The sequence below is a fragment of the Pseudophryne corroboree genome, chromosome 4 (assembly GCF_028390025.1).
Source record: "Pseudophryne corroboree isolate aPseCor3 chromosome 4, aPseCor3.hap2, whole genome shotgun sequence".
NCBI lineage: Eukaryota > Metazoa > Chordata > Amphibia > Anura > Myobatrachidae > Pseudophryne > Pseudophryne corroboree.
The window spans coordinates 645,651,309-645,671,459 of NC_086447.1; the positions used below are offsets into that span (position 1 = coordinate 645,651,309).

General features: G+C 47.5%; 1 protein-coding gene across 6 annotated transcripts in view; it reads left to right on the plus strand.

The window, feature by feature from the left end:
- CEP170 (centrosomal protein 170) overlaps positions 1 to 20,151 on the plus strand; it is a 619,381-nt gene that overhangs the window by 176,090 nt on the left and 423,140 nt on the right. For all 6 annotated transcript variants that reach the window (XM_063917739.1, XM_063917738.1, XM_063917740.1 and 3 more), the window contains exon 3: positions 12,227 to 12,316. In XM_063917739.1, coding sequence (XP_063773809.1) covers positions 12,227 to 12,316 — 90 coding nt within the window. The remainder of the gene's footprint in view (positions 1 to 12,226; positions 12,317 to 20,151) is intronic.

Below are 20,151 nucleotides of genomic sequence, written 5' to 3' on the forward strand. Positions count from 1 at the left end.
CGAAGCCTGGAGGACGGGCTGGTGGGTACGAGGCTCAGACGTTTAAGCCACATCTGTGTGTCGTCCGGCCTGGATCCCTGGGTACAGGATTTTGTGTCCCAGGGGTACAGACTGGAGTTTCTCTCCTCACCGGTTCTTCAAATCAGGCTTGCTGGCTTTGATGACAGATAGGGCTACCCTTCAGGAAGCCATCCAAAAATTGGAAAAGTCAGAGGTCATTGTTCTAGTTCCACCTCATATGCAACACATGGGTTTCTGTTCGAATCTTTTTGTGGTACCAAAACTGTATGGTTCGGTCAAACCAATTTTGAACTTGAAATCGCTATACCCTTATCTGAGGTTATTCAAATTTAAAATGGAGTCTCTGAAAGCAGTGGTCTCAGGTCTGAAGGAGAGAGAATTTCTGGTATCCCTGGATATCAAGGATGCGTACCTCCACATTCCAATTTGGCCGCCGCACGAGGCCTATCTCAGATTTGCGCAGTCACTATCAATTTCAGGCACTGCCATTCGGCCTCTCCACAGCACAGAGGGTGTGCACCAAGGTGATGGCAGAGATGATGGTGCTTCTCCGCAGACAGGGGGTGAACATCATTCCATATCTGGACAATCTGCTGATAAAGGAATCGACCACGGGAAGTTGTTGCAGTCGATTGCTTTCATGACTCGTCTGCTCAGGGAACATGGTTGGATCCTGAACCTTCCAAAGTCACATTTGGAGCCGACAAGGAGATTGTCTTTCGTAGGGATGATCCTCGACACAGAGGTGCAGAGGGTGTTTCTGCCGGAGGAGAAAGCGTTGGTGATTCAAACAATGGTCCGGGATGTCCTGAAGCCAGCCCTAGTATCAGTTCATCAGTGCATTCGCCTTCTGGGGAAGATGGTTGCCTCCTATGAGGCTCTACAGTATGGAAGATTTCATGCTCGATTCTTCCAACTGGATCTCCTGGACAAGTGGTCGGGGTCTCATCTACATTTACACTTGAGGATTCGTTTGTCACCGAAAGCAAGGATTTCACTACTCTGGTGGCTGCAGATATCTCGTCTTCTGGAGGGCCGCAGGTTCGGGCATCAGGACTGGATCCTTCTAACCACGGATGCAAGTCTCCGGGGATGGGGCGCTGTCACTCAAGGGAAAACCTTCCAAGGAAGGTGGTCTGACCTGGAATCCGGTCTTCCAATAAACATTCTGGAACTAAGAGCCATGTGCAACGGTGTTCTTCAAGCGGCAGATCTTCTGTGAGATCGAGCCATTCAAGTGCAGTCGGACAATGTAACGTCGGTGGCCTACATAAACCGACAGGGCGGAATGAAAAGCAGAGCTGCAGTGTCATAGGTGACAAGAATCATCCTCTGTGCAGAAAAACACGTGATGGCGCTGTCAGCAAACTTCATTCTGGGCTTAAACAACTGGGAAGCGGATTTCCTCAGCAGACACGATCTCCATCCAGGGGAGTGGGGCCTCCATCCAGATGTGTTCACGGAGGTGGCAAGAATTTGTGGGGGTGCCTCAAATCGACATTATGGTCTCCCGCCTCAACAAGACGCTTCGAAGGTATTGTTCCAGGTCAAGGGACCCGCAAGCAGTGGCAGTGGACGCCCTGTTGACTCCGTGGGTGTTTCAGTAAGTGTACGTGTTTACTCCTCTTCCACTCATTCCAAGGATTCTAAAAATCATGAGAACAAGAGTTCAGGCAATCCTCATTGCCCTGGACTGGCCAAGAAGGGCCTGGTACGCGGATCTTCTGGATCTACTGTTGGAAGATCCGAGGCCTCTTCCTCTTCGGGAGGACCTTCTGCAACAGGGGCCGTTCGCTTATCAAGACTTACAACGGCTACTTTTGACGGCATGGAGGTTGAACGCCAAATATTAGCTCGGAAGGGCATTCCGAATAAGGTTATTCCTACCCTGATACTGGCTAGGAAAGGAGTAACATCTAAACATTACCATCGCATTTGGAAAAAGTATGCGTCTTGGTGTGAATCCAATAAGTTTCCTATGGTGGAGTTTCAACTGGGACGGTTTCTCCTCTGCAAGCAGGTGTGGATATGGGCCTGCGTTTGGATCCATAAAGGTCCAGATTTTGGCCTTATCCATTTTCTTTCAGAAACAACTGACTTCCCTCCCTGAGGTTCAGACTTTTTTGAAAGGGGTTCTGCATATCCAGCCTACCTTTGTGCAGTCTACGGCGCATTGGGATTTTAACGTGGTGTTGCAGTTCCTCCAATCGGATTGGTTCGAGCCTCTACAGGAGGTTGAGGTCAAGTTTCTCACGTGGAAGGATGTCACTTTGTAGGCCTTAGCTTCTGCTAGACGTGTGTCGGAGTTGGGGGCTTTGTCTTTTAAAAGTCCCTACTTGGTCTTCCATGAAGATAGAGCTGAGCTCCGGACACGTCAGCAATGCCTTCCAAAGGTTGTGTCTGTTATGGGTGTCGTGGACACCCGCAGAGGGAGAATATGTCGGGATTGTGCCGGTCGGGATCCCGGTGTCGGTATTCCGACCGCCGGGATCCCGTCCGGTAGGATCTTGATTGCATCCCGGATCGCCCTGTCCAAAATCTGTTAAGGCCCACTCTACTCGTAAGGTGGGTTCTTCCTGGGCGGCTGCCCGGGGTGTCTCGACTTTACAGTTTTGCAGAGCGGCTACTTGGTCTGGGTCGAACACGTTTGCTAAGTTCTACAGGTTCGATACTTTGGCCTCTGAGGAACTAAGGCTTGGTCAATCAGTTCTGCAGGAGCCTCTGCGCTCTTCCTCCCGTTCTGGGAGCTTTGGTACATCCCCATGGTACCAATGTGGACCCCAGCATCCTCTAGGACGTAAAAGAAAATAGGATTTTGATTACCTACCGGTAAATCCTTTTCTCGTAGTCCGTAGAGGATGCTGGGCGCCCGCCCAGCGCTTCGTTATCCTGCAGTGGTTACTTGGTCAGTACTGCTTTGTTCTTAGTTAAGTACTGCATTATTACTTGTTTCGGTAATGTTATTCAGCTTTTGCTGAGTTTTTAAGCTAGTTTGTTTGGTTTGCCTTGTTGTGTGAGCTGGTGTGAATCTCGCCACTATCTGTGTAAATTCCTTCTCTCGAAGTATGTCCATCTCCTCGGGCACAGTTTCTAGACTGAGTCTTGTAGGAGGGGCATAGAGGGAGGAGCCAGCCCACACTGTTAAACTCTTAAAGTTCCAGTGGCTCCTAGTGGACCCGTCTATACCCCATGGTACTAATGTGGACCCCAGCATCCTCTACAGACTACGTGAAAAAGATTTACAGGTAGGTAATTAAAATCCTATTTTTACAGGTAAGAACCAAAATCCAATTTTTGCTACATAGGAGACCTTGTGCATGAAGCAATAGCAGCTACTGGTCCGTATAAAGTAAAAGACTCTTATACGCATATAAAGATAGACTAAATCATTTTAAGGGATCTAGACAACAGCAGCGCAACTCACCCTCCCTTGTGGGCCAGACTCGTGTGAGTACAGCCTAAAGCCCAGTTGTGAAGTATGATAACCGCCCCAAACTGCATATTCCACGAATCCGCAAGTACCATAAGTGCAGCATATAGCGCGTTTACGTGGGGCTGTGACTAATATGCGCCCAATTAAATTGAAATTAGACATAGTTTGATTTCTGCACTGATCATATATCCTGGATTTCATTTAAACAAAAACAAACCTAAATATGTATTAAAAATAATATAAAGTGCATCCGGAAAGTATTTACAGCGCTTCACTTTTTCCACATTTTGTTATGTTACAGCCTTATTTCAAAATGGAATAAATTCATTTTTGTCCTCAAAATTCTGCACACAATACCCCTTAATGACAACGTGAAAATGTTTTCTTGAGATTTTTTAAAATTTATTAAAAATAAAAAGCTAAGAAATCACATGTACATAAGTATTCACAGCCTTTGCCATGAAGCTTAAAATTGAGCTCAGGTGCAACCTGTTTCCACTGATTATCCCTGAGATGTTCCTAAAGCTTAATTGGAGTCCACCTGTGGTAAATTCAGTTGATTGTACATGATTTGGAAAGGCACACACCTGTCTATATATGGTCCCACACTTGACAGTGCATGTGTGAGCACAAACCAAGCATGAAGTCAAAGGAATTGTCTGTAGACCTCCGAGACATGATTGTCTCGATGCACAAATCTGGGGAAGGGTACAGAAAAATATCTGATGCTTTGAAGGTCCCAATGAGCACAGTTACCTCCATTATCCATAAATGGAAGAAGTTCGGAACCACCAGGACTCTACCTAGAGCTGGCTGGCCGTCTAAACTGAGCGAACGAGGGACAAGGGCCCTAGCCAGGAAGGTGACCAAGTACCCGATGATCACTCTGTCAGAGCTACAGCATTTCTCTGTGGAGAGAGGAGAACCTTCCAGAAGGACAACCATTTCTGCAGCAATCCACCAATCAGGCCTGTATGGTAGAGTGGCCAGACGGAACCCACTCCTTAGTAAAAAGCACATGGCAGCCCGCCTGGAGTTTGCCAAAATGCACCTGAAGGACTCTCAGACCATGAGAAACCAAATTCTCTGGTCTGATGAGACAAAGATTGAACTCTTTGGCGTGAATGCCAGGCATCATGTTTGGAGGAAACCAGGCACTGCTCATTACCAGGCGAATACCATCACTACAGTGAAGCATGGTGGTGGCAGCATCATGCTGTAGGTATGTTTTTCAATGGCAGGAACTGGGAGACTAGTCAGGATAGAGGGAAAGATGAATGCAGTAATGTACAGAGATATCCTGGATGAAAATCTGCTCCAAAGCGCTCTTGATCTCAGACTGGGGCTACGGTTCATCTTTCAGCAGGACAACGACCCTAAGCACACAGCTAAGATATCAAAGGAGTGGCTTCAGGACAACTCTGTGAATGTCCTTGAGTGACCCAGCCACTTACACTGGGCATTTAGACCCAGACATATATGTATTTATTTATGGGGTGGGTGTGGGGTGCGGTGGCCTTTGTGTCGGTATGGCTGGGCGCCTTCAGGTCGTCACACCCTAACACTTTATTAACACTCATGATTTTCCCTATCACTTTGTATATATTTTTGTTTTTTAATCACACTTCACTTATATAGCACTTCTGTGCTTCTTATTAACCCTTATTAATTTTCACCTGTGTGCTGACCTGGGGTAGCCGGCCTGTGCCGGCATGATGGGGTCCTGCACCCCGGACCCATACCTAGTATTAGGGACCCCCAGTGATGGAGAAGCCTTGTCGATCGGCCCGGGGGCTTAACCCTATATCTGCAGATATACGTAACTAAGATCTCTGTATTATCTGATTATTATGTAGTATTATTACTCACTCAGTGTGCATTAGGGAACACAAATAGTTTTTTCTTACAAAGAATTACCCCTCCCTTTTAGCACCTGACTGATATTACATCTGATTGAGCAGCTTTCCAATATTTGTGTATTTGTGAATATTTGTGACCCAGCCAGAGCCCAGACTTGAATCCAATTGAACATCTCTGGAGAGATCTGAAAATGGCTGTGCACCGATACTTCCCATCCAGCCTGATGGAGCTTGAGAGGTGCTGCAAAGAGGAATGGGCGAAGCTGTCCAAAGATAGGTGTGCCAAGATTGTGGCATTATATTCAAAAAGACTTGAGGCTGTAATTGCTGTCAAAGGTGCATCAACAAAGTATTTAGCAAAGGCTGTGAATACTTATGTATATGTAAATCTTAGTTTTTTATTTTTAAGAAATTTGCAAAAATCTCAAAAAAACTTTTTTCATGTCATTATGGGGTATTGTGTGTAGAATTTTGAGGGAAAAAATTAATTTATTCTATTTTCGAATAAGGCTATAACATAACAAAATGTGGAAAAAGTGAAGCGTTGTGAACACTTTCAGATGCACTATAAAAACGGTAACAACAGTAACTTTTGGTCTCTATGAAGAAGTGCTTTATGTGCAATGCTTACAGCCGCACTTGACAACCATTCTCATGTCATCAATTAGCACCTAGTACTAGTTTTAGAGAGTAGCTGTTCTTCATTATAGACATACATATAAGGCAGCGATTTGATGAGACACTTCTAGAAAAATGTTTGTTGGAATTGGCTAAGGTGTTCACCATATGGCTTCTGCACTAATTGACGCTCCTGCTTAGAAGCTTTTAAACTACTCTCAGCATTTCGAAGAGGGTTTATGGGCCTAGCTTTGCTTGTAGTCCACTGGATGCTGAGGCTAATTGGAAAGACTTGTTTTACTCAGTCTGTCAGTAGCACTTCCCTCCCTACAATGTACTGAAAACTGCTGCAGTCATTTCCTTGGTAACCATTAGATTGGAGCATCTCAATCTTTCTATTATCTCCATTTTTATTCAGAGCTAGAAATACCCCTCCTCTGCTGTGTATAGACCCAAACACAAATCCCCCACACCCACCTTGTGCCTACATATATATCTCAAGCTCCATCGTATAATATCCTATCGTATAATAATGTAAAACACACTGACCACCATACTGAATATACACATTCAATCCTTCATGTATAGTTCTCATCTCAATCCAAAAACATGTCTACTGCCTCTGTATTTCCAATATGCTGATATACATAGATTATACATTGTCAAACTGCATATGATACACATTTCCTGCCTGGTATATCCTTTTCTCTATCGTCCTAGTGGATGCTGGGGTTCCTGAAAGGACCATGGGGAATAGCGGCTCCGCAGGAGACAGGGCACAAAAGTAAAGCTTTCCGATCAGGTGGTGTGCACTGGCTCCTCCCCCTATGACCCTCCTCCAAGCCAGTTAGATTTTTGTGCCCGGCCGAGAAGGGTGCAATCTAGGTGGCTCTCCTAAAGAGCTGCTTAGAAAAGTTTAGCTTAGGTTTTTAATTTTACAGTGAGTCCTGCTGGCAACAGGATCACTGCAACGAGGGACTTAGGGGAGAAGAAGTGAACTCACCTGCGTGCAGGATGGATTGGCTTCTTGGCTACTGGACATCAGCTCCAGAGGGACGATCACAGGTACAGCCTGGATTGTCACCGGAGCCTTGCCGCCGGCCCCCTTGCAGATGCTGAAGTAAGAAGAGGTCCAGAATCGGCGGCAGAAGACTCCTCAGTCTTCTAAAGGTAGCGCACAGCACTGCAGCTGTGCGCCATTTTCCTCTCAGCACACTTCACACGGCAGTCACTGAGGGTGCAGGGCGCTGGGAGGGGGGCGCCCTGGGAGGCAAATGAATACCTATTTTGGCTAAAAATACCTCACATATAGCCTCCGGAGGCTATATGGAGATATTTAACCCCTGCCAGAATCCGTTAAGAGCGGGAGACGAGGCCGCCGAAAAAGGGGCGGGGCCTATCTCCTCAGCACACAGCGCCATTTTCCCTCACAGAAAGGCTGGAGGGAAGGCTCCCAGGCTCTCCCCTGCACTGCACTACAGAAACAGGGTTAAAACAGAGAGGGGGGGCACTAATTTGGCGTTAGAAATATATAAAAAAGATGCTATAAGGGAAAACACTTATATAAGGTTGTCCCTATATAATTATAGCGTTTTTGGTGTGTGCTGGTAAACTCTCCCTCTGTCTCTCCAAAGGGCTAGTGGGTCCTGTCCTCTATCAGAGCATTCCCTGTGTGTGTGCTGTGTGTCGGTACGTGTGTGTCGACATGTATGAGGACGATGTTGGTGAGGAGGCGGAGCAATTGCCTGTAATGGTGATGTCACTCTCTAGGGAGTCGACACCGGAATGGATGGCTTATTTAGGGAATTACGTGATAATGTCAACACGCTGCAAGGTCGGTTGACGACATGAGACGGCCGACAAACAATTAGTACCGGTCCAGACGTCTCAAAAACACCGTCAGGGGTTTTAAAACGCCCGTTTACTTTAGTCGGTCGACACAGACACAGACAGGGACACTGAATCCAGTGTCGACGGTGAATAAACAAACGTATTCCTTATTAGGGCCACACGTTAAAGGCAATGAAGGAGGTGTTACATATTTCTGATACTACAAGTACCACAAAAGAGGGTATTATGTGGGATGTGAAAAAACTACCGTAGTTTTTCCTGAATCAGATAAATTAAATAAAGTGTGTGATGATGCGTGGGTTCCCCCCGATAGAAAATTATGGGCGGTATACCCTTTCCCGCCAGAAGTTAGGGCGCGTTGGGAAACACCCCTTAGGGTGGATAAGGCGCTCACACGCTTATCAAAACAAGTGGCGGTACCGTCTATAGATAGGGCCGTCCTCAAGGACCAGCTGACAGGAGGCTGGAAAATATCATAAAAAGTATATACACACATACTGGTGTTATACTGCGACCAGCGATCGCCTCAGCCTGGATGTGCAGAGCTGGGGTGGCTTGGTCGGATTCCCTGACTAAAAATATTGATACCCTTGACAGGGACAGTATTTTATTGACTATAGAGCATTTAAAGGATGCATTTCTATATATGCGAGATGCACAGAGGGATATTTGCACTCTGGCATCAAGAGTAAATGCGATGTCCATATCTGCCAGAAGATGTTATGGACACGACAGTGGTCAGGTGATGCAGATTCCAAACGGCACAAAGGTGTATTGCCGTATAAAGGAAGAGGAGTTATTTGGGGTCGGTCCATTGGACCTGGTGGCCACGGCAACTGCTGGAAAATCCGACGTTTTTACCCTAAGTCACATCTCTGCAGAAAAAGACACCGTCTTTTCAGCCTCAGTCCTTTCGTCCCTATAAGATCATATCTGCCCAGGGATAGAGGAAAGGGAAGAAGACTGCAGCAGGCAGCCCATTCCCAGGACCAGAAGCGTTCCACCGCTTCTGACAAGTTCTCAGCATGGCGCTGAGACCGTACAGGACCCCTGGATCCTACAAGTAGTATCCCAGGGGTACAGATTGGAATGTCGAGACGTTTCCCCTTCGCAGGCTCCTGAAGTCTGTTTTACCAAGGTCTCCCTCCGACAAGGAGGCAGTATGGGAAAAAAAAATTCACAAGCTGTATTCCCAGCAGGTGATAATTAAATTACCCCTCCTACTACAAGAAAAGGGGTATTATTCCACACTATATTGTGGTACTGAAGCCAGAAGGCTAGGTGAGACTTATTCTAAAAAATTTTTTGAACACTTACAAAGGTTCAAATCAAGATGGAGTCACTCAGAGCAGTGATAACGAACCAGGAAGAAGGGGACTATATAGTGTCCCGGGACATCAGGGATGCTTACCTCTATGTCCCAAATTTGCCCTTCTCACTAAGGGTACCTCAGGTTCGTGGTGCAGAACTGTCACTATCAGTTTCAGACGCTGCCGTTTGGATTGTCCACGGCACCCCGGGTCTTTACCAAGGTAATGGCCGAAATGATGATTCTTCTTCGAAGAAAAGGCGTCTTAATTATCCCTTACTTGGACGATCTCCTGATAAGGGCATAGTCCAGGGAACAGTTGGAGGTCGGAGTAGCACTATCTCGGATACTGCTACAACAGCACGGGTGGATTCTAAATATTCCAAAATCGCAGCTGATCCCGACGACACGTCTGCTGTGCCTAGGGATGATTCTGGACACAGTCCAGAAAAAGGTGTTTCTCCCGGAAGAGAAAGCCAGGGAGTTATCCGAGCTAGTCAGGAACCTCCTAAAAACAGTGCATCATTGCACAAGGGTCCTGGTAAAAATGGTGGCTTCCTACGAAGCAATTCCATTCGGCAGATTTCACGCAAGAACTTTTCAGTGGGATCTGCTGGACAAATGGTCCGGATCGCATCTTCAGATGCATCAGCGGATAACCCTATATCCAAGGACAAGGGTGTCTCTCCTGTGGTGGTTATAGAGTGCTCATCTTCTAGAGGGCCGCAGATTCGGCATTCAGGATTGGATGCTGGTGACCACGGAGCCCAGCCCGAGAGGCTGGGGAGCAGTCACACAAGGAAAAAATTTCCAGGGAGTGTGATCAAGTCTGGAGACTTTTCTCCACATAAATATACTGGAGCTAAGGGTAAATTTATAATGCTCTAAGCTTAGCAAGACCTCTGCTTCAAGGTCAGCCGGTATTGATCCAGTGGGAAAAACATCACGGCAGTCGCCCACGTAAACAGACAGGGCGACACAAGAAGCAGGAGGGCAATGGCAAAAACTGCAAGGACTTTTCGCTGGGCGGAAAATCATGTGATAGCACTGTCAGCAGTGTTTCATCCCGGGAATGGAAACTGGGAAGCAGACTTCCTCAGCAGGCACGACCTCCACCCGGGAGAGTGGAAACTTCATCGGGAAGTTTTTTCCACATGATTGTAAACCGTTGGGAAATACCAAAGGTGGACATGATGGCGTCCCGTCTGAACAAAAAACGGGACAGGTATTGCGCTAGGTCAAGAGACCCTCAGGCAATAGCTGTGGACGTTCTGGTAACACCGTGGGTGTACCAGTCGGTGTATGTGTTCCCTCCTCTGCTTCTCATACCTAAGGTGCTGAGAATTATAAGACGTAGAGGAGTAAGAACTATACTCATGGCTCCGGATTGGCCAAGAAGGACTTGGTACCCGGAACTTCAAGAGATGCTTACAGAGGTCTTATGGCCTCTGCCGCTAAGAAGGGACTTGCTTCAGCAAGTACCATGTCTGTTCCAAGACTTACCGCAGCTGCGTTTGTCGGCATGGCGGTGGAAAGCCGGATCCTAAGGGAAAAAGGCATTCCGGAAGAGGTCATTCCTACCCTGGTCAAAGCCAGAAAGGAGGTGACCGCACAACATTATCACCACATGTGGCGAAAATATGTTGCGTGGTGTGAGGCCAGGAAGGCCCCACAAAGAAATTTAAACTCGGTCGTTTCCTGCATTTCCTGCAAACAGGAGTGTCTTTGGGCCTCAAATTGGGGTCCATTAAGGTTCAAATTTCGGCCCTGTCGATTTTCTTCCAGAAAGACTTGGCTTCAGTTCCTGAAGTCCAGAAGTTTGTCAAGGGAGTATTGCATATACAACCCCCTTTTGTGCCTCCAGTGGCACTGTGGGATCTCAACGTAGTTCTGGGATTCCTCAAATCACATTGGTTTAAAACCAGTCAAATCTGTGGATTTGTAGCATCTCACATGAAAAGTGACCATGCTCTTGGCCCTGGCCTGGACCAGGCGAGTGTCAAATTGGTGGTTTTTTCTCAAAAAAGCCCATATCTGTTTGTCCATTCGGACAGGGCAGAGCTGCGGACTCGTCCCCAGTTCTCTCCCTAAGGTGGTGTCAGTGTTTCACCTGAACCAGCTTATTGTGGTGCCTTGCACCTACTAGGGACTTGGAGGACTCCAAGTTGCTAGATGTTGTCAGGGCCCTGAAAATATGTTCCAGGACGGCTGGAGTCAGGAAAACTGACTTGCTGTTATCCTGTATGCACCCAACAAACTGGGTGCTCTTGCTTCTAAGCAGACTATTGCTAGTTGGATGTGTAATACAATTCAGCTTGCACATTCTGTGGCAGGCCTGCCACAGTCAAAATATGTAAATGCCCATTCCACAAGGAAGGTGGGCTCATCTTGGGCGGCTGCCCGAGGGGTCTCGGCTTTACAACCTTGCCGAGCAGCTACTTGGTCAGGGGCAAACACGTTTGCTAAATTCTACAAATTTGATACCCTGGCTAAGGAGGACCTGGAGTTCTCTCATTCGGTGCTGCAGAGTCATCCGCACTCTCCCGCCCGTTTGGGAGCTTTGGTATAATCCCCATGGTCCTTTCAGGAACCCCAGCATCCACTAGGACGATAGAGAAAAAAGAATTTACTTACCGATAATTCTATTTCTCGGAGTCCGTAGTGGATGCTGGGCGCCCATCCCAAGTGCGGATTATCTGCAATACTTGTACATAGTTACAAAAATCGGGTTATTATTGTTGTGAGCCATCTTTTCAGAGGCTCCGCTGTTATCATACTGTTAACTGGGTTTAGATCACAAGTTGTACGGTGTGATTGGTGTGGCTGGTATGAGTCTTACCCGGGATTCAAAATTCCTCCCTTATTGTGTACGCTCGTCCGGGCACAGTACCTAACTGGCTTGGAGGAGGGTCATAGGGGGAGGAGCCAGTGCACACCACCTGATCGGAAAGCTTTACTTTTGTGCCCTGTCTCCTGCGGAGCCGCTATTCCCCATGGTCCTTTCAGGAACCCCAGCATCCACTACGGACTCCGAGAAATAGAATTATCGGTAAGTAAATTCTTATTTTAATTAATAAATGCATATATTGTTTGACAAATGCAATACTGTTTTATTTCTAATTTAAAACTTTGTAGTCAAGAAGTGTGGACAAACAGCATGCTGTTATCAACTATGAACCATCTACAGATGAACATCTAGTTAAGGACTTGGGCAGTCTCAATGGAGTGAGTATGATATGTAATGCTCCTTTATGTATTGGTATGTCACAGTATTTTGTTAAAAGTGCAATTATTTGTGGACTCAAACGTCAGTAATAGAATTCGTATGGCTACTAATACCTAGTACACATTTTTTTGTACTTTTTAACGAATGTATTGTTGCACTTGTAACACAAAAAGAAATATGCTTTTTAAGTTGTAAATGTGTTTTTTTTTTTTTAATCAATAGTTTTTATTGAAAAGATAAACATTTTTATGGGGTACAGAACGAAGAAAAAAGGGGGGGTGATACATCAACACAGTGTAAGGGTCGGTATGGTAGGGATGTAGAAGAAAGAGGGAGGGGGGGGGGGGGGGAGAATAGGGGTCCAGACTAGAATTGGAGAGTGTTACATCGGAGCCTTGTATACATAATACATCAGAGAACAGAGAAGTTGGGACATATAGAAAAACTATACATTGCAGTAAGGTAGTAGTGGCCTAATCCTGTTGAGCAGAAGTTATAGGTACGCTTTAGAAGATGGTATTGGGGGGAGACCTAGTAGGGGTCGACTCTTAACAGGGAGGGGAAGGTGTAACTGCCTAGGTAATGGGGGGTGTGATGATAGGTGTTGTATTTTAGATCCCGAATGGGCTAAGTGGGGGTGAGGTGGATTTATGAAGATACTGAGACCCTTCAATCGAGGAAATAAAGGTTTGCCACGCGAGCCAGCGCGTTTTGAGGGAAGAGAAGTTGGGGGAGGAGGAAGCTGAATCTGTCTCCATATGGAAATGGTGGTTTATCTTATGTATAACTCTTAGCAGGGTAGGGGGAGTGGATTGTTTCCACATTTGGGCTAGGTTTGCTCGAGCGGCTATCAGGATGTGGCCCAGGACATATCTGGCAGGTGGCGTTATTGAAGCGGGGACGACTTGTAATAATGCTAGAGTTGGGTCTGGAGCTAGGTGGGTGGACAGAACTTTGTTTATTAGCTCAAATACATCTAACCAGTATTTAGTGATCTTTGGGCACGACCAGAATATGTGGAAGACATGTCCTACCGAGCCGCATAGTCTCCAGCATTTATTACTGTGAGAGGGCCAGAATTTATGTATTCGGTCCGGGGTTTGGTATAGTCTGTTCACTAGTTTAATATGCATTTCAGTGTGGTTTAGGCACTGGGACATGGAGTGCGAGGTTAAAAAGATTTGACGCCAGTCGTTTGGAGATAGGGTTTTTCCTAGGTCCTGTTCCCATTTCTTTTGGGCGTTTGACTTGGAAGGAGAGGTAGGGGTAATCCGAAGTTTATACCAGTATGTGATGTCGCCTTTGGAATCTGGTAAGGAGAGACGAGAAAAGAGAGTATGTGAGGATGTGTGGAGCGTTGCGTAGGTAGGAGGAATCGTCTTCCACCAGTGTGCTACTTGCACATAGTGGAAGAGTTCTGTAGCTGGAAGAGAGTAATGTGACTGGAGAGTAGAAAAAGATTTTAGAGAAAGTCCATCGAGGAGGTCTCCTAGGGATAATACTCCTGCGCGTCTCCATTTGGATAGGTTGAGATGTGGAATCATCGATGCTAATGTGGTGATGGATATCTGGGAAATATGGGAAATGGGCGATGTTAGGGAGGTCGATAGGGAGTCCCAGGTTTGTAAAGCAGCTTGCGTGGAGGGAAGGAGGGACGGTTGCGTAGGTCGGAGCGATTTTGGGATACGGAAAAGGTCAGCTAGGGGGATTGGGTTTGATCGAATTTGCTCCAGCTCCATCCAACCACTGTGCAATTGGGTTGAGAAATAGTATTTAATGGGGGCTAGGAGGGAGGCTTCTTGGTATAGAAGAATATTAGGTATATTAAGACCCCCAAACGCTCTTGGCAAGGTCATTCTTGAAAGAGCCATTGAGGGTGGTTTTGCAGACCAGATATACTTAGTCATGATAGAGGAACAGGTTTGGATGGCTTTCTTTGGGAAGGGGTATGGTATAGTTCGGAAGAGATACATTAGTTTAGGGAGTAGGGACATTTTAAATGCCGCCATTCGTCCCAGCCAAGAGACCTCATAGGATGACCAGGCTTTCGTAAGTGCTTCTAATGACTTCATCAAGGGGGTTAAGTTGGCAGAGAAGGCGTCTGTAGTGGAGATAGGGATGTTGATACCCAGGTATTTAATTGTATGAGTTCGCCAGTTATATGGAAAGGTAGTTTGGAGTGCTGGGGTGGAGTGAGATAAATTGAAGGGGAGGGCGTCCGTTTTAGTAGTGTTTAGTTTATAGTAAGAAGCGAGGCTGAAGGCTTCTAGGACAGAGTGTAAGACTGGAAGAGTTGTAGTGGGGTTGGAGATAAATAGGAGGACATCGTCTGCAAAGAGGCTCAGTTTATGGAGGGATGAACCGAACTGAATCGCCGGAATGTTGGGATTGTCTCTTATTTTAGCTGCTAGGGGTTCAATTGATAGGACGAAGATCAGGGGGGATAGGGGACAGCCTTGCCTGGTGCCATTTGTAATAGGGAAAGGGTCGGATAGGAAGCCTCCATTGAACACCCGGGCCGTGGGGAAGCTGTATAACGCTAAAATAGAGGAAAGAATACGATCCCTAAATCCGAATCTAAGGAGGGTTTGGCGCATGTATGTCCAGTTTAATCTGTCAAAAGCCTTCTCTGCGTCTAACGAAAGCAAGAGAAGGCCCTGGTCTTCAGATAGGGAGTCTATCAGGTTGAAGACCCGACGTGTGTTGTCAGACGCTTGTCTCCCAGGGACGAAGCCAGTCTGATCCGGGTGTATCAGTGAGGGTAGGAATTTGTTAATGCGTGTTGCAATCATTTTGGCGTATAGTTTGATGTCGCAGTTTAGTAGCGCTATTGGTCGGTAGTTGTGTACGTGGGCGGGGTCTTTGCCGGGCTGAGGAATAGTAACAATACGCGCTTCTAAGAGTTCTGGGGGAAGGGAGCCTCGATCTGAGAATGTATTGTATAGCGAGGTCAGGAGGGGAGAAAGGACGTCATGGAAAGTAGTATAGAAGTCAGAGACAAAGCCGTCTGGGCCGGGGGCTTTATTCCTGGGTGTGGATCTAATAGTTGTAGAGATTTCATCCGCCGACCAAGGGGCATTCAGAGAAGAGAGCTGGTCCTGCGTAAGAGTAGGGAGGGAAAGGTCATCTAGGAAGGACGAGATAGACGGAGGGGAGGGTTGTGGGGTGGACGGGTCAGTTGCTAAGTTGTATAATTTGGCGTAATAGCTTGCAAATTGGTTCGTTATATCTTTTGGGTTCAAGATCTTTTGTTTGGTGGGAGAATAAATACATTTAATTCTATTTCTGGCTTGCTGAACGCGGAGTTTGCGCGCAAGCATTTTGCCAGTTTTATTTCCTAGCAGGTAAAACTTGTGGCGCATTCTATTCAAGGCCGCTTGGGTGCGTGCGAGGAGTAGCTTTTGTAGTTGTCCTCGGACATTAGAGATCTCAGTTTTAAGTGTTTTGGAGGGATGGGCCCTATTCTTAGTCTCAAGGTCTAACAGGTCAGCCTCCAGAGTCTTCTGCTTTTGAAGGGCTTGTTTTTTGAGAGTGGCTCCGGCCTGAATGGCGGCTCCACGGGTGACGGCTTTAAAAGCACACCAGTGATTGATAGGAGAGGTATCTTGGGGAGAATTAGTGGTTAAATAGGAGTCAATAGAGTCAGAGATTATTTTTTTAGACAAAGGGTTATTTAGTAGGTAGGGATAAAGGCGCCATTGTCGGGGAGGGTTGTAGTTGCCCTGAAGGTTCCATTTCCAGAGAACTGGGGCGTGGTCCGACCATGTGATTGGTAAGATATCTACGTTATTAGTTCTCTGGAGAGACCATTTATCACATAGAATCAGGTCTATTCTGGAGTAGGAGTTATGGACAAGGGAGTGAAATGTGTATTCTCGACCTGAGGGGAATTGTGTCCTCCAGACATCGTATAAATCGAATTCTGCAAGCAGGTTGCGGAAGGCTAGGGAGGGGCCAGAGATAGTGGTTGGAACAGGCTGGGGGAATTGGCGGGACTTGTCCAATTTAGGGTCTAGAACAAGGTTAAAGTCCCCCAAAACTACCAAAGATCCCCTTAGAGCATTCCGTATATTGAGGAATAATTTTCGCAAAAAGGGGACCTGGTTAGAGTTAGGAGCGTATAGGGATACCAGGGTAACCGGTTTGTCATTGAGGAGGCCAGTTATGATAATATATCGGCCATTTTTGTCTGAAAGTTGAGAGTGTAGGGAAAAGGAGACATTTTTGTTAAAAAGGATGGCTACTCCATTTCTTTTGGATGGGCCATTAGCATAGTACCCCACTGGGAAATGGCTGTCTTTAAAGAGGGGGGGATTAACAGAAGAGAAGTGGGTTTCTTGTAAAGCTACGACATCAGCTTTTTGCTGGTGGAAGAAGGAGAGGGCCAGCCTACGTTTGTTGGGAGAGTTCAGTCCCTTGACATTGAGAGATATAAGGTTCAACATTGAAAGTCTATATTAGACATGAGAAAGAGGGGTCTATGGAGATCTATTGGAGCGTATCTGCTCCGAGTGCTAATAGGCTCTGGTAGCCAGGGATATGATTCAAGTCTGGAGCTTGAGGAGGAGGGGAGCATGCGGGAAGTGGATGGGTCGGGTTTAAAACAGGAGAGGAAGAGGTAAACAACGAAAAGAAAAGGTCCGGTATATTGGACCTGCATGACTACTGCAGGGGAAGGGAAAAAAAATTCTGGGGAATGCAGTAGTGCAGAAAAAGGTGAAGGCGGGCTGGATTAACCTGCGCCGCCACTCCAAAACAACTTCTGAGAAAGTAACCTTAGGGCATAGGCATCTATTGAAGGCTTCTCTAATTAGGAAACATATGCACCCTAGGGCATAGGCAGGTAATTAGTATGTGTCAGTAAATAACTGGGCAAAGTGTCGCCCCTTAAGATATAACAACAGTTGAACAACATGTGAGGGAGTAACCCCGTAACTTATAGACCTGGAAAACAAACTTATAATAAGGCACAACATTGCATTTGTAGAAAAGAGCATAATGAGGATATTTTCAACTCCCCACACTAGGGGGGGAGGAGGTCTACAGCCTCCGTGACTCAGAGGTTTTGGTGCAGCTCGGCAGTCCAGTGATTCAGGTGTTCGTCCAATCATGGCTGACGTTAGCAGCACGAGACGATGAAGACGGCTTCGAGATGGAAATGTCCCAGTCCATCAATAATTTCACACCTGCATCTAGGGAGGAAATTATGTAGGCCGAGTCTTCATACGAGACTATCAGTTTAACTGGGAATCCCCAGCGGTAGTGAATGTCATGGGATCTCAAAGCAAGGGTGATAGGGGTGAAAGCACGTCTCTTTGCTATGGTAGCGGCAGAGAAATCTTGGAACAACTGAAGTCCCCCCAGAGTGTCTGAATTTTTGGATTCTCTAGCGGCCCTCATAATGCGTTCCTTAACTGGGAAGAAATGGACTCGAAGGAGGGTGTCTTTAGGGAGGTCGGATGAGACAGTTCGGGGTCTGGGGAGGCGGTGAATGCGGTCAATCAGGAGTTCCGAAGGATCCGCCTTTGGGAGGAGTTTCTTGAATAGGACAGTGGCGTAGGCTTCCAGTTCAGAGTTGGTGACTGAGTCTGGGATGCCTCGAATTTTGATGTTGTTCCGCCTTGATCTGTCCTCCATATCTGCCAATTTAGATTTGAATTGGTCTAGATCTTGTTGTTGGCGATCGTGAGATGAGAGTAGGTCGTTGTGGGAGGTAACCAATTCCTCCATCTTGCGTTCCAAATGATCCGTCCTATCTCCCAGAGATATCAGCTCAGTTTTGACCTCACGGATGGCAGAGGTCAGATCTTTAGAGAGTTCAGACTTGAAGGCGGAAAGTATCTGGCAGAGGGATCTCACGGTTAGGGGGGCATCCGACTCGCAGTCTACTCCCGAAACTGAGAGAGCTGTGGACAGGACACTAGATCCCAAGGGGTCCAGTGTGGCGGAGGGGGAAGGAGCATTTTGTAGCGGGGAGATTTGGAGAGATTTTCGCGAGGGGTAGGCGACTTTCGGGGGAATTGTCTCCTTTTTTTTTGTAGGAGCCATTTCTCGTCAGTAGCAGCGCACTTAGAGTACTCGGAGAGACGTGCTTCAGGGGAGGGTCCAATCGGCTGGTAATGGTGAAACAGGGGTGCTCAGTCACATTGATGGATATTTCGTGTTATTTAGACAAGCATGAGTGGCGACAGACAGGTTAGAGAGCGCTCACATTGTGGAGGTCACTGAGGTCATAAAGCCGGAGGGTGTGATTGCAGGAACAGATCTGAGCTGGGCGGGATGACAATCAGGCCTGTTAATCCAGAGGGGTAAGGGATCTGGTTTTGTCCCGAGGGTGGTGCGGCAAGAGTAGTGGGAGTGCTTCTGGTCTCCGATCTCGTGGTGTTTGGGGTGGTCTGAGTGTTGGGTGCGGGGTATAATAATCGCCGCACGCAGCCGCTAGAGCTATTCCGTCTGCCTTTCTCTGGAGTAGGTGCTGGCTTCAGGAGATAAGAGAACAGGCAGGGTTATAGAGATAAAGTATAGTGGCTGAGTTGACTATACCAGTATTCGCCACAAGAGGGAGCCTTAGTTACAGCCAGCACCAGTCAGGGAGTGAGATGTGTGCTTTGCCAGTCCCAAGATGGCCGCCGCTTATCAGTGAGAGTTAGGCCCACCGGAGGACTCCCGGTCGTCGATCCCCGCCAGCGGGGGAAGAGATCTTGCTAGATCTTGCTAGCAGTGTTGTGTGAGACGGGGGAGGAAGGGCAGGCGCCTGGAGAGGTCGGGAATCGGCCAGGTAAAGTCTAGAGGCCGGGCGGCGCCAACCGCAAGATGGCCGCCGGCTGCCAGCCAGACACTTCTCGGCCCTTACCTCCAGCCGATCGTCCGGTCCCTGGTCTCCTGCGAGGATCAGCGCCCGGTGGGTGAGTCCCCCAGTGCCAGGGAGAGCCTTTCAGGTGGGTGGGAGAGTCTGCAGGGTCGCCGAACCGGGTCCCAGGAAACGCCGGCACAGCTCCAAAATCGAGGCCCCGGCTTCTGGGGCGGAGGTAGGCCGCAATCCGCAGGGGGCAACGCAGGGCCCCCCCGATTCCGCAGCTTCTTCCTCCAGGTGCTGGGTGTAGTGGTGGGGCTTAGGGGACTAGTCCCTTGTCGGTGGGCCTCCAAATCTGGTCAAAAAGTGGGTTTTAATACAGTGCCAGCCAGAGCTCAGCAGAGACCCGACCTTCCTCTATGCTAGCCAGGCCACGCCCCCAGTTGTAAATGTGTTTTAAAGTAAATAAGGCACAATTTTTATTTATTTTAAATTGATTTGTTTGTAATCTTAATGTTTATAAAATCAGGTCTGTCGACAGGGGGGGTCAATGGGGATAGCTATACTGGGCCCCACGGTTTAGAAGGGCCCCGAGGCAGAGGGGCAGAAAAACATGTGCTGGAGCATCTGTTAATACTCCGCTCAGGCTGTCCGCCAATTAAGTAAATAGAACAACTGACCCGGCGCGATTATCCCCTCCTACCCCGTACAACACACTGCAGCCGTAGGAAGCCTCCCCACGAGCCAACTGCGTAGCTCCGCACCAGCGCAGACTTCCCAAAGGGCTTTGGCAGTTCCTGGCTGGCCGGGTGACGGATCGGGCTACTCTGAGCTTTTCTTCTGTCAGTCCCAACTCCTGACAGTCCACAGGTAAGCTTATTTAAGCTACTGCAGCCATCCTCCAGCTCCCCGACCCCAGCCTACAGTATGACTATGCACCCCAATTCTCACCCACCACTCCTGTAGCCAGCCCACAACACTCCACCCCTCATAGTGTGCAAGCCCCTGTAGTGTGTTTACCCTCTATAGCCAGCCCCCATA